This window comes from Lithobates pipiens, unplaced genomic scaffold (assembly GCF_037356315.1).
Source record: "Lithobates pipiens isolate NorthernLeopardFrog02 unplaced genomic scaffold, aLitPip1_a1.2 Scaffold_18, whole genome shotgun sequence".
NCBI lineage: Eukaryota > Metazoa > Chordata > Amphibia > Anura > Ranidae > Lithobates > Lithobates pipiens.
Window position 1 is genome coordinate 605,144,646 of NW_027507758.1, and position 13,359 is coordinate 605,158,004.

A 13,359-nucleotide genomic window follows, 5' to 3' on the forward strand; every position below is an offset into this window, starting at 1 on the left:
TCCTTTTATGACCAAGCCATGACCATGTTCCCCCGTTTCTAAATGCTTACGTGTTTGTCACCTTGAATCACCAATTCTCAACCTGGTTTCCTGTCTGGGTTGCTATGGTTCCTTCAGCTGTGTCTGATTGGATTAAAGCTTTTTTTTTCCTACCTTGTATGAACCTGCCATGACCGTGATCTCTGTTTCCAAATGTATGAAAGTTTGTCACCTTGAATCACCCATTCTCAACCAGGATTCTGGAGAAATCCAAAGGATGCTTGAGGTTCATTAAGGTTTTTGTTGATTGATCTCCCATTTGAGGTGCCTGCATAATTCCGAAGCCAAGAACACTTGAAACTATAAATTGGTTCTAGTAGGGGTTCTCCAAGACCTAAACATTATTTTGGGGTGAAAAGGTGAAGAAAGGCTGTTTGAGAGCCAAAGTTTGGGGTAGATTGTTCGTCATCCTTTGGTTCTCCTGCTTCTCTTTGTTCCTATTCCAGATCCAACCTCCCACTCTATCTTTGGATAGTCTCTTGAGGACAAGACTATACTGTTTGTTGTATTGACCTGACAGACCCTATAGCTTTAGTAGTCTCCATCAAACGTTAAATCATGCCTATTATGACTTTTCTGTGCCTTGGGATCATCTTATTTCACCTTTCACCTTTTGGAACATGGCGGCAAGCCACTTGCTCGGGGGGGAGGTACTTATACAGGCACAAGCCACACTGTGTGCGTTTATTGACATACACAGTGCGGCTTGACCCCGCCCACCACTCCTTTATCACTGGATTTGTTTGACAGCAGCAGGAGCCAATGACTCCCACTGCTCTTATTGAGTTCAGTGAGGAGAGAGAGAGCAGCAACACTGCTCTTAGGCACAGCGCTGAATGGAGACCGGGGTCAGGTAAGAATTTGGGGTGGCAGCAAGGGAGCGGCGCCTAAAATGTTTTTTAACTTATTGCAGGGAATGCATTAAGATAAAAAACCTTTAGCCTTTACAACCACTAATATAATTAAATGTCTAACTGGTCTTCAAAATCCCTAAAACAAGTCCAAAGTATTTATGAAATGTCAAGTGCAATAATCAGAGATGTAACTGGCTTCTTCAATCCTCTCTCAAAAGCTTTCTCTTTCTTTTTTCTTTTCGGCCTTCATAACCTAATTGTTACATATTTTTATTGTTTCTCTTGTTTTATCTTTTGTCTACCTTTAATGACCCAGCCGTGACTGTGTTTCCTGTTTCTAATGGGTGAGAGATTGTTACCTTGAATCGCCCATTATCAACCTGGATTATGTAGAATCCCAGATTTATAAATTGGTTTTCGCAGAGGTTCCCTGAGTCTTCAAGGGTTCCTTTAGGGCAGGGGTGTCAATCTCAGTTTCATTGCGGACTGCATTAGCATTAAGGTTGCCCTAAAATGACCAGTTGTATCAGTAAGACTACAGTATATAAATGTATCTTCTCTTTATCATGTTAAATAATCGCCTCTGCGTTTGAATATTACTGGTTTTAGTAATGACTTAAAGAGGAAGTAAACCATGGTGGGTTTTACTTCCTCTTTATTTCCCTGCAAACCAAAGCCCGCGATTTCTCCATTGTCCCCACTAGCAGGGAGCGTCCATCTTCGCCCCTCTTCCTACCGGGGCTGCGAACTCCGGCTCTGTGACAGGCCAGAGTCGCGTGACGTCACTCCCGTGCACAGCCACCAGTCATGGCATGACCCCTATTAGAAACGGCATGATCTAAAGTGTGCATGCACCGAAGACATTGGCGCTCGGCTTTTTAGTAAATATCTCCTAAAACATGGAGGGTGTACAACCACTTTAAGCTGTGAAGGGCAGGTGCAGACCGGCATGGAGCCCACTCTCACGTCTGTAGCAGATGATGCAAGTCTTAAAAGGAGGGTCACACACCACTGGTATCATTCACATGGTGTTCTGTCTGAACAGTCTCCAGTAAAGTTTATTGTGGGTGATGCCAGTGGTGTGCAACTCTCCTGTATTATTCTCATAATTATAAGCAGATGTCCAGAACACCCCCCCCCCTTTTACATCTACTGTCAAGAGCCTCTCCACCCTTTCTGGTGTCAGCTTCTGGAGTCTGCTGAATGCTGAGACCAGGGGAGGCAGCAAAGAGGGGTTGCCTCGGCTGCACAGTGAAGGATCTATAGGGGTAATTCTGTCCTCTCTGCTGCCTACTGCTGAGGAGGAGGGGCAGGGGCAAAGACTAACCTCTCTGTGGGTACACACAAACGCATGATCTGACGGAGGAGTTCTGTCCTCCTCTCTGCTGCTGATTGCTGAGACAAGGTGGGGCAGAGACAAGAGGGGTTCCGCAGCTGCAAGAGAGGTGCTAGGGCCACATGAAATGGCCTGGCGAGCTGGATTTGGCCCACAGGTCTTCACTGTTTCACACATGTGCTCTAGGGTAAAAATGGTTGCGAAAACTGCCTAAATAATGTCAAATAAGTTTGTTTTAATGAGAGAGCCAAAGTGGATGGTGGGTCATCTGTTTGTTCCCTTATTTTCAGATTCAACCTCCCACATGCTTGTTTCATCTTTTGTCTGCCTTTTAATGAATTAGCCATAACTGTGTTTCCTGTTTTCAAACGTGTGAGAGTTTGCCACTTTGAATTGCCCATTCTCAACCAGGGTTCCATGGAATACAAGGGTTTCTTAGGTTCACCAAGTTGTGTTTGACCTCTCGTTGACCAGGGTTCCAATGGAATACAAGGGTTGCTTAGGTTCACCAAGTTGTGGTCAACCTCTCGTTGACCAGGGTTCCATGGAATACTAGGGTTTCTTAGGTTCACCAAGTTGTGTTTGACCTCTCGTTTGATGATTTTGTTTCTTGATTTTAGCAGGGGTTCTAACCTAAGACCTAAAACTTATTTTTAAGGGTTCTTCTGGGGTAAAAGGTTTGGAAAGATGCCAAAATTATGTCATAAGAGTTTATTTTAATTAGACGGCCACAATTTGAGGCAGATGGTGTGTCATCAGTTTGTTCTCCTCCTTCTCTTTGCAGATCTGACCCCCCACTTGCTTGTTTACTGTTTCTAAATGGGTGAGTTTGTCACCTTGAATCACCTAGTCTCAACTAGGGTTCTATGGAATACTAGGGTTCCTTCAGAGGTTGCTTAGATTCTTTGAGTTGTGGTTGACCTCTCGTTTGATGGTGGTTTCTGAGGACACTTGGAACCATGAATTGGTTTTAGCAGTGGGTTTTGAGACCTAAACCTTATTTTGTAGGGTTCCTCTGGGGTAAAAAGGTTGGAAAGATGTCTAAATAATGTCAAAGGGTTTTTTTTTTTTCAGAAGAGAGACAAGATTTGAGGTGTATTGTGTGACCTGCTGGTTCTCCTTCTCCTCCTCCTCATTCCCGATCCAGATCAAACCTCCCATCTATACATTGTCTCTTGGGAAGTGGAACGTGCTTTATTGTGGTATAGAGTTGACATACCTGAGCCCTTTAGTAGTCTCTATTCAAAAGTAGGTCTTGCTTATTATGACTTTTCTTGGGATAATCTTATTTCACCTTCTCCTTTCACCTTTTGAAACTGACATGACTTGAGTTGAGTGTTCAAAGTTTTCGGATTTTGTGTACAGTTAATTGCTCTCTCCTATTGTACATCTTGTTGGTTACCAGTGATTGAACATTTATCGGCTTGTTTATTGTATCTCACATGCTCAAAACTCCATTGTTGGGCATCTACATCTTCTGAACATAAATCCCACAATAAAGGACATTTCTTACTGCATTGAAGAATATGAAAGTCCCTTTTTAAGAAAGGATTTATTTAATGCCGTTAATCAGAACCTGAACATAATAATTTTCATCTGTGACCTTTTTGGGAATATAGGATTTCAGGCTGGTGCAATTCCCATCCACCCTCTTTGTCACGCCAAGGGAGATTTTATAACCAGATTTAGCAGAAAGATAGAAGGTACATAAAGCTGAACTCCAGATAAGAAAGATACACATTAATGCGGCTCTGTATTTATGAATACATTAACAAATCAATTTTTTAGTGTAAGTACCCATATACTGCTTGAAAAACAAACAAAAGAGGGCACGTCAGCCTACTGCATTGTCCCACGGTATTTTATTATATTTAAAATCAACATAAATCGTCCTCACAAACATTTGAAACAAAATCGCTTATCGAGCTACCCATCTGTAGCCTAATGGTCCTTAACATGGCACACTCCAAAGAACTGGGGGACCTCACCTGTGTTCCAAGCAGCTAACGTGTTTCGAATGCTATCCCTTATTTATCAGAACCCTGTTTTTTGTAGTGGCTTCAGGACATCCCCAGTCCTAGAGGGCAGCAAGGTTTGTACTTATGCCCTAGTGGTGTGAAGTTAGCTTCTACATCTTTACCAGGCTATCATACTTATTTGCAGGAGATTTTTTGTTCATACTGCCTGTATACAGTATGATTAATAAGCTAACAAGGAACATTCTGATAGGAAGAGAGGGCAGAGTAACAGTTGCGCTTATCATTCTATTGCACCTTCTTTCACTGGTCAGTCACAGACTGGGGAGGATCAACACCTGTAAGGGCTCATTATGACTTGTTGTTGGGGGACATTAAAAACACATGGTTGAGGGGTGTTTTTATCTCCCCCAACTGCCCCTTGTTAAACTGTAAAGGCAGTGGACTAGGGGAGTTCTCATGCTGCAGTTGCAATACTTTGCTTCACAAGATGATCACTTTTGCAGTGGGTGTGAAGCAAAGTATTGCAACTGCAATGCTTTGAAGAAGGCAGGACTCAGTAGGTTTGCAGGCCCAGTGTGCGGAGATGTGTGGCGCATACACGCAAAGTCATTATGTGACGTCAACGTACATATGTTGCACCACGCACCTCAGTGCACTGGGCCTGCAAACCTTCTGGCTTCTCCTACCCAGCCACCCACAGGAGCCAGTCACCCCCCCCCCCCCACAGTAGCCAGACACAGAGGATGCAGGAGCCAGCCAGTCACCCACCCACCCACAGAAGGGCCACCCACAGCAGGGAGCCAGCCAGCCACCCACAGGAGCCAGCCAAAGAAGACGCGGGAGCCACCCAGCCACAGAGGTTTTGGGAGCCAGCCACAGCTACAGTACCTGTAGTTAAGGTAAGAGGAGCACTACACAGTGCCAAGGTTATTTCTACTTTGTGAGAGGTTGGGGTAGGGGTGAGAGTCATGGCACAAGGAGAGGGTCCCGTGAGGACCAGAGTGAATAAAGGTGTTCACTGTACACTTTGTTAGAAAGAGGCCCCCTCCTTGTCCCATTAGACTCCTTTTGTAGTTTCTCATGGGGCCTGGAGGGGGCTCTTTCTAACAGAGACTCTCCAATGGACACTGAAAAGGACACTTCTGTTAGAAAGATACCCCTCTCTAGGTCCCATTAGAGTCCTTTGTAGTCCCTAATGGGGCCTGGAAGTGACTCTTTCTAACAAACTCTATAATAGACACTGAAAGGGTCTTTGTTAGAGAGACCCCCCCTCCAGGTCCCATTTAGATTCTTTTGTAGTCTCTAAAGGGGCCTGTTGGGCATTCTTTCTAACAGACTTTCTAATGGACACAGGGAGGGCATCTATTAGAGAGAGACCCCCCCCCCCCTTCCAGGTCCCATTATACTTTTTTGTAGTCTCTAATGGGACCAGGAGGGGGGTCTCTCTCTCTGACAGAGACTTTCTAATGGACACTATTAGAGAGAGACCCTCCCCCTCCAAATCCCATTGGATTCTGTAGTCTCTAATGGGGTCTGGAGGGGATGCTTTCTAACAGACTCTCTAATGGACACAGAGAGGGCCTCTCTTAGCCCTTGTACACGCGGTCGGACATTCCGACGGAATGTTTCCTATCGGACCGTTTTGTCGGATATTCAGACTGTGTGTGGTCTCCATCGGACTGTTGCCGTCGGAATATCCGACGGACCAACTTTTCCAACTTGCCGGTAAAATTTTCCGACAAAATGCTCCTATCGGACATACTCCGATCATGTGTAGCCTACTCCGACGCACAAAGTGCCACGCATGCTCAGATCAAATTCCTAGACCCAAGCTATTGGCTACTAGCCTGAACGTAGTCCAGTCGTAACTAAATAATGTCATCACGTTATGTACAATTGGATTTTCCGACGACTTTGTCCGACCGTGTGTATGCAACATCACTTCCGGACCTCTTCCGGAATTAATCCGTCGGAATTACTCTGACGGATTTGGTTGTCGGAATCTCCGACCGTGTGTACAAGGGCTTAGAGAGAGACTCCCCCCAGGTTCCATTATACTCCTTTGTAGTCTATAATGGGACCTGGAGGGGGGGGGGGGGTCGCTCTCTACCAGAGACTCTATAAAGACAGAAGTTGTACTTTGTGCAAAATGTAGGGGCAGGGCCAGGGGCGGGGACTGACAGGAGGCCCTTGCTTTATTTGGTTTGGGGGGCCCTGAGTGTTGTCAGTCTGCCCCTGATCTCCAATATATTAACTTTTGGTGGAACACTTTCTGGAAATGCATCATTTGAGTTCCCCAGTCATGAGATGGTGTTCAGGCCTAGTGATCATACTCTAGACCAGTGATGGCGAACTTTGGCACCCCAGATGTTTTGGAACTACATTTCCCATGATGCTCTGGCACTCTGCAGTGTAGTGGATCATTATGGGAAATGTAGTTCCAAAACATCTGGGGTGCCAAGGTTCGCCATCACTGCTCTAGACCCAGCTGTCTGGACCACCAGGGGCATCAGTTATGTCTGTTCCCCCTGGTGGCCGAAACAGCTGTTCTTAGTACTAGTGGCAAGTAGCTTAGAGGGAGCACTCGTAAGGTGAGTATATGGGGGTTGGGGAAGCCCTTTCTGGAGACACTATCACCTTGATCATGTATGGCCAAGTTACAATGTCTTTTTAATGGTGTAATAATGATTACAGAGCTGCATTCATTTATGTATTTTATATATGCCTTGAGTTCAGCTTTAAGCTTCATACCTTGCCAGTGCTCAACCCCCTCTCCCTGTCATTTGGCTGTCAAACATAACCTAAGTGGGCATTTGAAGCTGCGGCATTTGGCAGTGATTTGAAGACTAACATAAACTAGGTACTTGCAGGGGCCACAAGATATTTTCTTAGGCTGAGACAGGCTCAGAATGAAATGATAATAAAGGTTCAGCTTCAAAGAAAAAAAAATAACAAACATGTTATACTTACCAAGAGTTTTGCACAGAGCAGCCCCAATACTCCTCTTCTCGGATCCCCTGCTGGCACTCCTGGCTCCTCCTTTCTGACGATTGCAAGCTGCTTGCTCTGGGGGGCACACGTGCGTGCTCGCTCCCTCCTCACTGGGTGTGATTGACAGCAGAAGAAGCTAATGGCTTCCACTGCTGTGTCTCAACCAATGAGGAGGGAGAGACCTGGGATAGCAGCTGACTTGGGAAAATGTTGGGGGGGCTGAGTAAACCTTCAGCCTTTACAACCACTTTAATACTGAAGTCCTTACAACAGGGGTAGGCAACCTTGAGATCTAACTGGACAACATGGAAGAAATCAAAGATCCTGCGGGATCTCATGATCACAACTCATGTGGCACAGTCATGTCCTCAGACAACGTCTTCTGTAGCATTACATATAATAAACCTTATATGTGGCCCTTTGGTGACATCAGGGACCACGTACTGTATGTGGCCTTTTGGTGACATCAGCGGCCACATGTAAGGTCCCCCTATACCTCTTAAATTGACCAGAACTGTTGTAAGGGATTGTTAACCTGAGCATAGTCTGGAATCTAGATCTTTCCATGATTCTACACAATACTGACGGAGGTCTTTTCTACTTTTCATATTTCTCAATTTTTTTCTTTAAATGGGCTGATCTTAAAATGCACTTTTCTATGATGGATGCAAATTGGAGAAGGCTATTTCCTCTGAGCCGGTATAAATGCAAATGTTCATATTTGGTGAGATTATAGATTTAATATAATAAATGACTATGTTGCCATCAGAAACCCTAAACCATGTCCAAAGTACACACCGCATTACAAAATGTCAAGTGGAATAATCAGAGAGGTAACTGGCTTCTTCAATGCTTTCTCAAAAGCTTTCTTTCTTCCTGACCTTCATATTTGAATAATTACATGTTTTTATTGTTTCTCTTGAATGTTATTTCTTTCGTCAACTTTGGCATGACCCAACCAATGACTGCATCTTCTGTTTCTAATTGTATGAGAGTTTGTCACCTTAAATAATGTCATAAGGGTTTGTTTCCATGGGAGAGCCAAGCTTTGGATTCATTGGTACATCATCTGTTAGTTCCCCTTCCAGATCCAACCTCCCGTCTATAAATTGTCTGTTAGGAGTGGGATTTACAAGTTTAGTCGTTTCCGTTCAAAGGAAGATCATGCTTATCACTACTTTTCTGTCCCTTGGGATCATCTTATTTCACCTTTTTGGTAAGTATTGGAGCTAGATTGGATGGGGGGGGGGGAACCAGGGAAGGCAAAATATAAGCAGAAATAGCTTCAGCTTTAATTCTGCATTATATTAGCCTTTATTTCACTGGAAATTAGAAGACTAGGCTCTTATCTGTGTTTTCACATCAGATGTTACGTACAGCAAATGCACATTTGACAAGCAGAAGTTACCCAGTGAAGACTTCCTTCCCGGTAGGCCAGAGAAAATGAAGGTCTCAGGTAGGTTGCTAGTTATGCCACTTTTTTTTAACTGTATGCCCTTGTACACACGGTCGGAGATTCCGACAACCAAATCCGTTGGATTTTGTCCGACGGATCTAGTCCGAAACTGTTGCATACACACGGTCGGACAAAGTTGTGGGAAAATCCGATCTTTCAGAACGTGATGACGTAATTTCGTTACGATGGGACTACGTTCAGGCTAGTAGCCAATAGCTTTGATGTAGGAATTTGATCTGAGCATGCGTGGCACTTTGTCCGATCGGAATTCTCTACACGTGATCGGAATATGTCCGATCGGAGCATTTTGTCTGAAAATATTTCCGGCAAGTTGGAAAATTTGGTCCGACAGATATTTCGACGGAAACAGTCCACACACAGTCGGAATATCCGACAAAACGCTCTGATCGGACACATTCCAACGGAATCTCCCACCGTGTGTACAAGGGCTTAATGTGATCCTATACTCTATTTTTTTTTTTCTAAATCTTTATGCATATATGAAAAGCATAACAGTGTATTAATAGGCACAGACGACTCCAATTGCCTCAGAAGGGGCACATGTGCCCGTGAAACTCGGGAGTAGTTGCAAAGATCACCATAACGCATAAAACTGAAGGACAATCCAGAGACTGTGAATAATAAAGTCCCAGCCTAGTGCTGAATACCTGGGCAAATCAGAGTCAGAGAAGCCAGTAAGAGCTAAAGAAGGAATCCAAGAAGCGGGTATTAGGAAAGGGTAGAAGGGAGGCAAGAAGATGGGAGAAAATAAAGGAAAAGGGAAGGCGAAACCAGGAAAAAAAAACAACCTGGGGGGGAAGTGGGTAAGAAAAGCAACAGCATTAAAGCTTTCCAAACCATCCCTTTGTTGAGCAATATGATTGTGACGGATCCTATCCCACACTCCGCTTGAGTGCTTCCGTCAGTAATACCGCTTCCTCCAGTCTGACCATCAGAGAGATATATTATTATAGCTGCATTGAAGACAAGTCTAGCCGAAAATAGCTTGTAGAATCTTGAATGCTTTATTGGACAGAATACAGCCTTTTTATACACTTTTAACACAAGGGGTTAGATAATGAGGTAGGTCTGCTCATGGATACTCCCCCCTCCCCTATAGCAACAATTTAAAAGACAACTACATGATTAACATGTTAATTAACACAGCACTTAAGGCAGCCTAGGTGACCAGACAGTCCGTCTCCGCAGGTCAATGTGACCAGCTCTTTCAAGGATTGTGTATTGTTCAGAATTAAAAACCAAGAATAGTCTTTGGGCATATACAGGGTTCCCAGAGTCTGTGTGTCTTGGGGGACATGGACCTGAATCTAAAGTAACAACACCTCCAGGGTCCCCAGGCATACAGCTCACAAAGAGCACCGTTCCCCCAAATGCCATGGCCCATAATCGCAATGCAAGAGGCTAGCATTCAGTCCTCTCCAAAAGCCTCTGTCCTGGCTAGATCTGTCACAATCATCAACTGCGTTAAGTGTCTCACATGCTCAACTATACTGAAGAATATCACTGCATCAATTGTTTAGATAGGTCAGAGGTGGTAAAATCAATCCAAACTGCCCAAGTTGTACTGTACTCTGTTTGAAAGGTTAAGGTCTTGTCTTGAGCAGATGCCCACAAACAAGATGCCCTTTAAATTTTGTAAGACAGAGGCTTGGTCGGTGGGTCTCTCTGGGTTTTGAAGTTCCCAGACTTCATGGGTAAGCCCCAACAACTGGCCATCTACTGTCCAATAAGACTACATTACCAGCCAGTATGGGGATTTTTTCAATATCAGTTGGGAAGGGGTTTAACCATGATGGTAATACTTATTAATAGTGTTGAAATAAACTAGTGTTTTCAGGCTGATAAAGGTAATATACAGCATATTGTGGATTTTTATAAGCTTTAAATAGGGTATGTGTCTAAAAAATAAATATGACATGCTTAACTTACTCTGTGCGTCCTACCTACCAGACTAAAATGTGGCTAATCGTATATCGCGGCATCTCTAGATGTCGGCAGTAGAAATTAGTATTCCTGTTTCTGGGTTTCTCCCTTTTCTATAATGGTGACTTATCTTTCACCATCTCTCTGTAATGTACTTCCAAAATTAAGTCTTGCTTTTGGATTTTTTTTTTTTTATATTCCACGCCTCTTAAACCAACCTGACATTAACTCAATGTGTATGTATGTGTGTGGCCTCAGCCAGCGCCGCACCGGCCATTTCCCTGACGTGTTTCGTCCCACCCACCAGACATACACATTGAGTTATTGTTGGATTGATTTGAGCGGCGTCTTACCTTCAATATGCTCACTTTCCTGGATTAGTGAATGTACGTCTGCTCCCATTCTCTGAAGACCGATGGGGAAACTTTTCATCTTCCATCGGCGCCACAAGTTATAATGCATATAATCACACACATGGGTTGGACTTGATGGACTTGTGTCTTTTTTCAATCTCACCTACTATGTACATTTAATGTGAGCACATTGAAATCAGTTACAAATTCGACACACTTTTATATGATATCTAGGTGGGACTCAATGGACCCGTGTTTTTGACAATTGTACTATAAAACATCTAAGCAGTAGTAAAAATAACAATAGTATAATGGTATACCTAGTAGTAGTTGGTCACATTCAGCTGGACTTTTTTCTGTAATGTCGAAGATATTTTGTAGCTTAAATAAGCCACTTTTTCATTTCCAAGGAGTTTCAGGAAGATACCCCAACATTTATAGGCACACCTTATAACATAAATGATTAGGTATCTTCTTGAGTATCTTCCAAACTCATTGGAACTGAAGAAGTGGCTTAGTTAAGCTATGACATGTCTTAAATGTTACAGAACAAGTCCAGTCAAATGTGATTACCTTTAGCTATCAAAACATATACACTGTCTCATGCAGGACTATGTGGCTTTCTAGTTCCCTATTCAAAGTGATACTGTAGTTAATAAAGTGTCATTCAAATGGACTTGTTCGGTAATGTTGAAGATGTTTCAGTGCTTCTACAACCCACTTCTTCAGCCACACAGGTATCTTAATCCAATAACCATGGAAAATGTCAACGTTGATTGTCCAGGAACGGGTTTGGAGGTGTGAAAGTTGCGTAACCACCGTGTTCTAGTTACTTCCTTGGTGTCAGGTTTTAAAGAACGCCCCAACATAGGTGAGCAAATTGTACAGGTCAGGACTCGGCAAAGACATTCTTTCAAAGACGGAGGTGCACATTCATGACAAATAGGTTAACTGGATTGCAAAAGACATGAAAGAGGCCATCTACGTCAAACTGGAACAATAATCACTGAACATGGGTTATGGGGTGTTCAACATTGTCTATCTTTCACATATAATGCCGATTAAACATCTCCGCCCTGGTGATTCTAAAGCCCCATACACACTATCAGTTTCTCTGCTGAGTTTTTCCTTCAGGTTTACCAAAACCATGTAGTGCAAGGGCCTGCCTGATTGCATACAAATTGAAACTCCTAAGGTTTGACCTCATATTATATGGTTTTGGTAAATCTGAAGGAAAAACTCAGCAGAAAAACTGATAGTGTGTATGGGGCTTAAGGATCAACTTCCCATCCTACTCTTGGACAACCAACATCTGTCTTGACACGTTTCTTGGTGTTTGGATTTGGGTGTCTGTGCTACCTGTGTGGAGGAAGAAGTAGCTTGAAGAAACTACAAAATGTCTTCAGCGTTAAATGACAAGTCCAATTAAATGTGACTACCACTATATATCAAAACAGATTCACGGTGTCACCCAAGAGTATGTGGTTTTGTATTTCCCTATAGCTAATAAATGGACTTGTTTGCAATTGAAGATGTTTGATAGCTTCTTCAAGCCACTTCCTTTCCTTTCTTAAAATGGTTTGAAGAAGCGACAAAATTTCTACAGCATTACAGAACAAGTCCAGTTTTACACGCCTACTATTACTAGATATGAAAACAAATACACTGTCTCACCCCAGGGTACGGTAAGTGTTTTTCTAGTTTACTATTCAAGGTAGCCCTACAGCTGAAAAAAAAGATAGACTTCGAGGGTCACAGAGACCCCAAATCCCAAGTCCTTCCCCACCACTGGTTAAAATTTGGGGCTCCTACGACCTATGGTTTCTGGAGATACGGGGCTCCTTGTGCAGCCTGCCAGAAGCTACATACAGAGTGCCCAGTTTAACTGCTGGCGGACCAGGAGGGGTGCAGGCGCACGCGCGCTGTAAGCTCTGTGAGTCCGTGGGGGATACCTGCGATCGTCTCACGGAGAGTAAGAATGCTGATGTAAACAAGCATTTCCCCGTTCTGCCTAGTGACACTGTCACTGATCATAGCTCCCTTTAATCGGGAGCGGTGATCGGTGTCCTGTCACACACAGCCCCTCCCCCCCTACAGTTAGAATCACTCCTTAAGTGGTTGTAAACCCTTACAAACCACTTTGACCTACAGGTAAGCCTAGATTAAGGCTTACCTGTAGGTCCAAGAAATATCTCCTAAACCTATACGGTTTAGGAGATATTTACCCAAAGACAGCTACCGCTGTCTACGGTGCATGCGCCATAGACAGCGGCGCGCAGGCGCACTGGGCAGGCCGCAGAACGTGGCGACATGCCGCTAGTGTCGGCTCCAGTGCACATGCGCAGGAGTGACGTCATCGCGGCTCCGGCAAATCACAGCGCCGGAGCCGCGAGACCCGGAAGTCGCT

At 43.9% G+C, this 13,359-nt stretch overlaps 1 protein-coding gene across 6 annotated transcripts in view; it reads left to right on the forward strand.

The window, feature by feature from the left end:
- Positions 1–13,359, forward strand: part of MSRA (methionine sulfoxide reductase A) — a 468,843-nt gene that overhangs the window by 23,117 nt on the left and 432,367 nt on the right. The window contains exons 1-2 of one of the 6 annotated variants that reach the window (XM_077489268.1): positions 8,217–8,415; positions 8,566–8,655. The exons of 3 other annotated variants lie outside the window; for them this stretch is intronic. In XM_077489268.1, coding sequence (XP_077345394.1) covers positions 8,232–8,415; positions 8,566–8,655 — 274 coding nt within the window. In that variant the 5' untranslated portion in view covers positions 8,217–8,231. Of the gene's footprint in view, positions 1–8,216; positions 8,416–8,565; positions 8,656–13,359 lie in introns of those variants that run through there. 2 more of the 6 variants (XM_077489273.1, XM_077489271.1) reach the window with 2 other exon arrangements.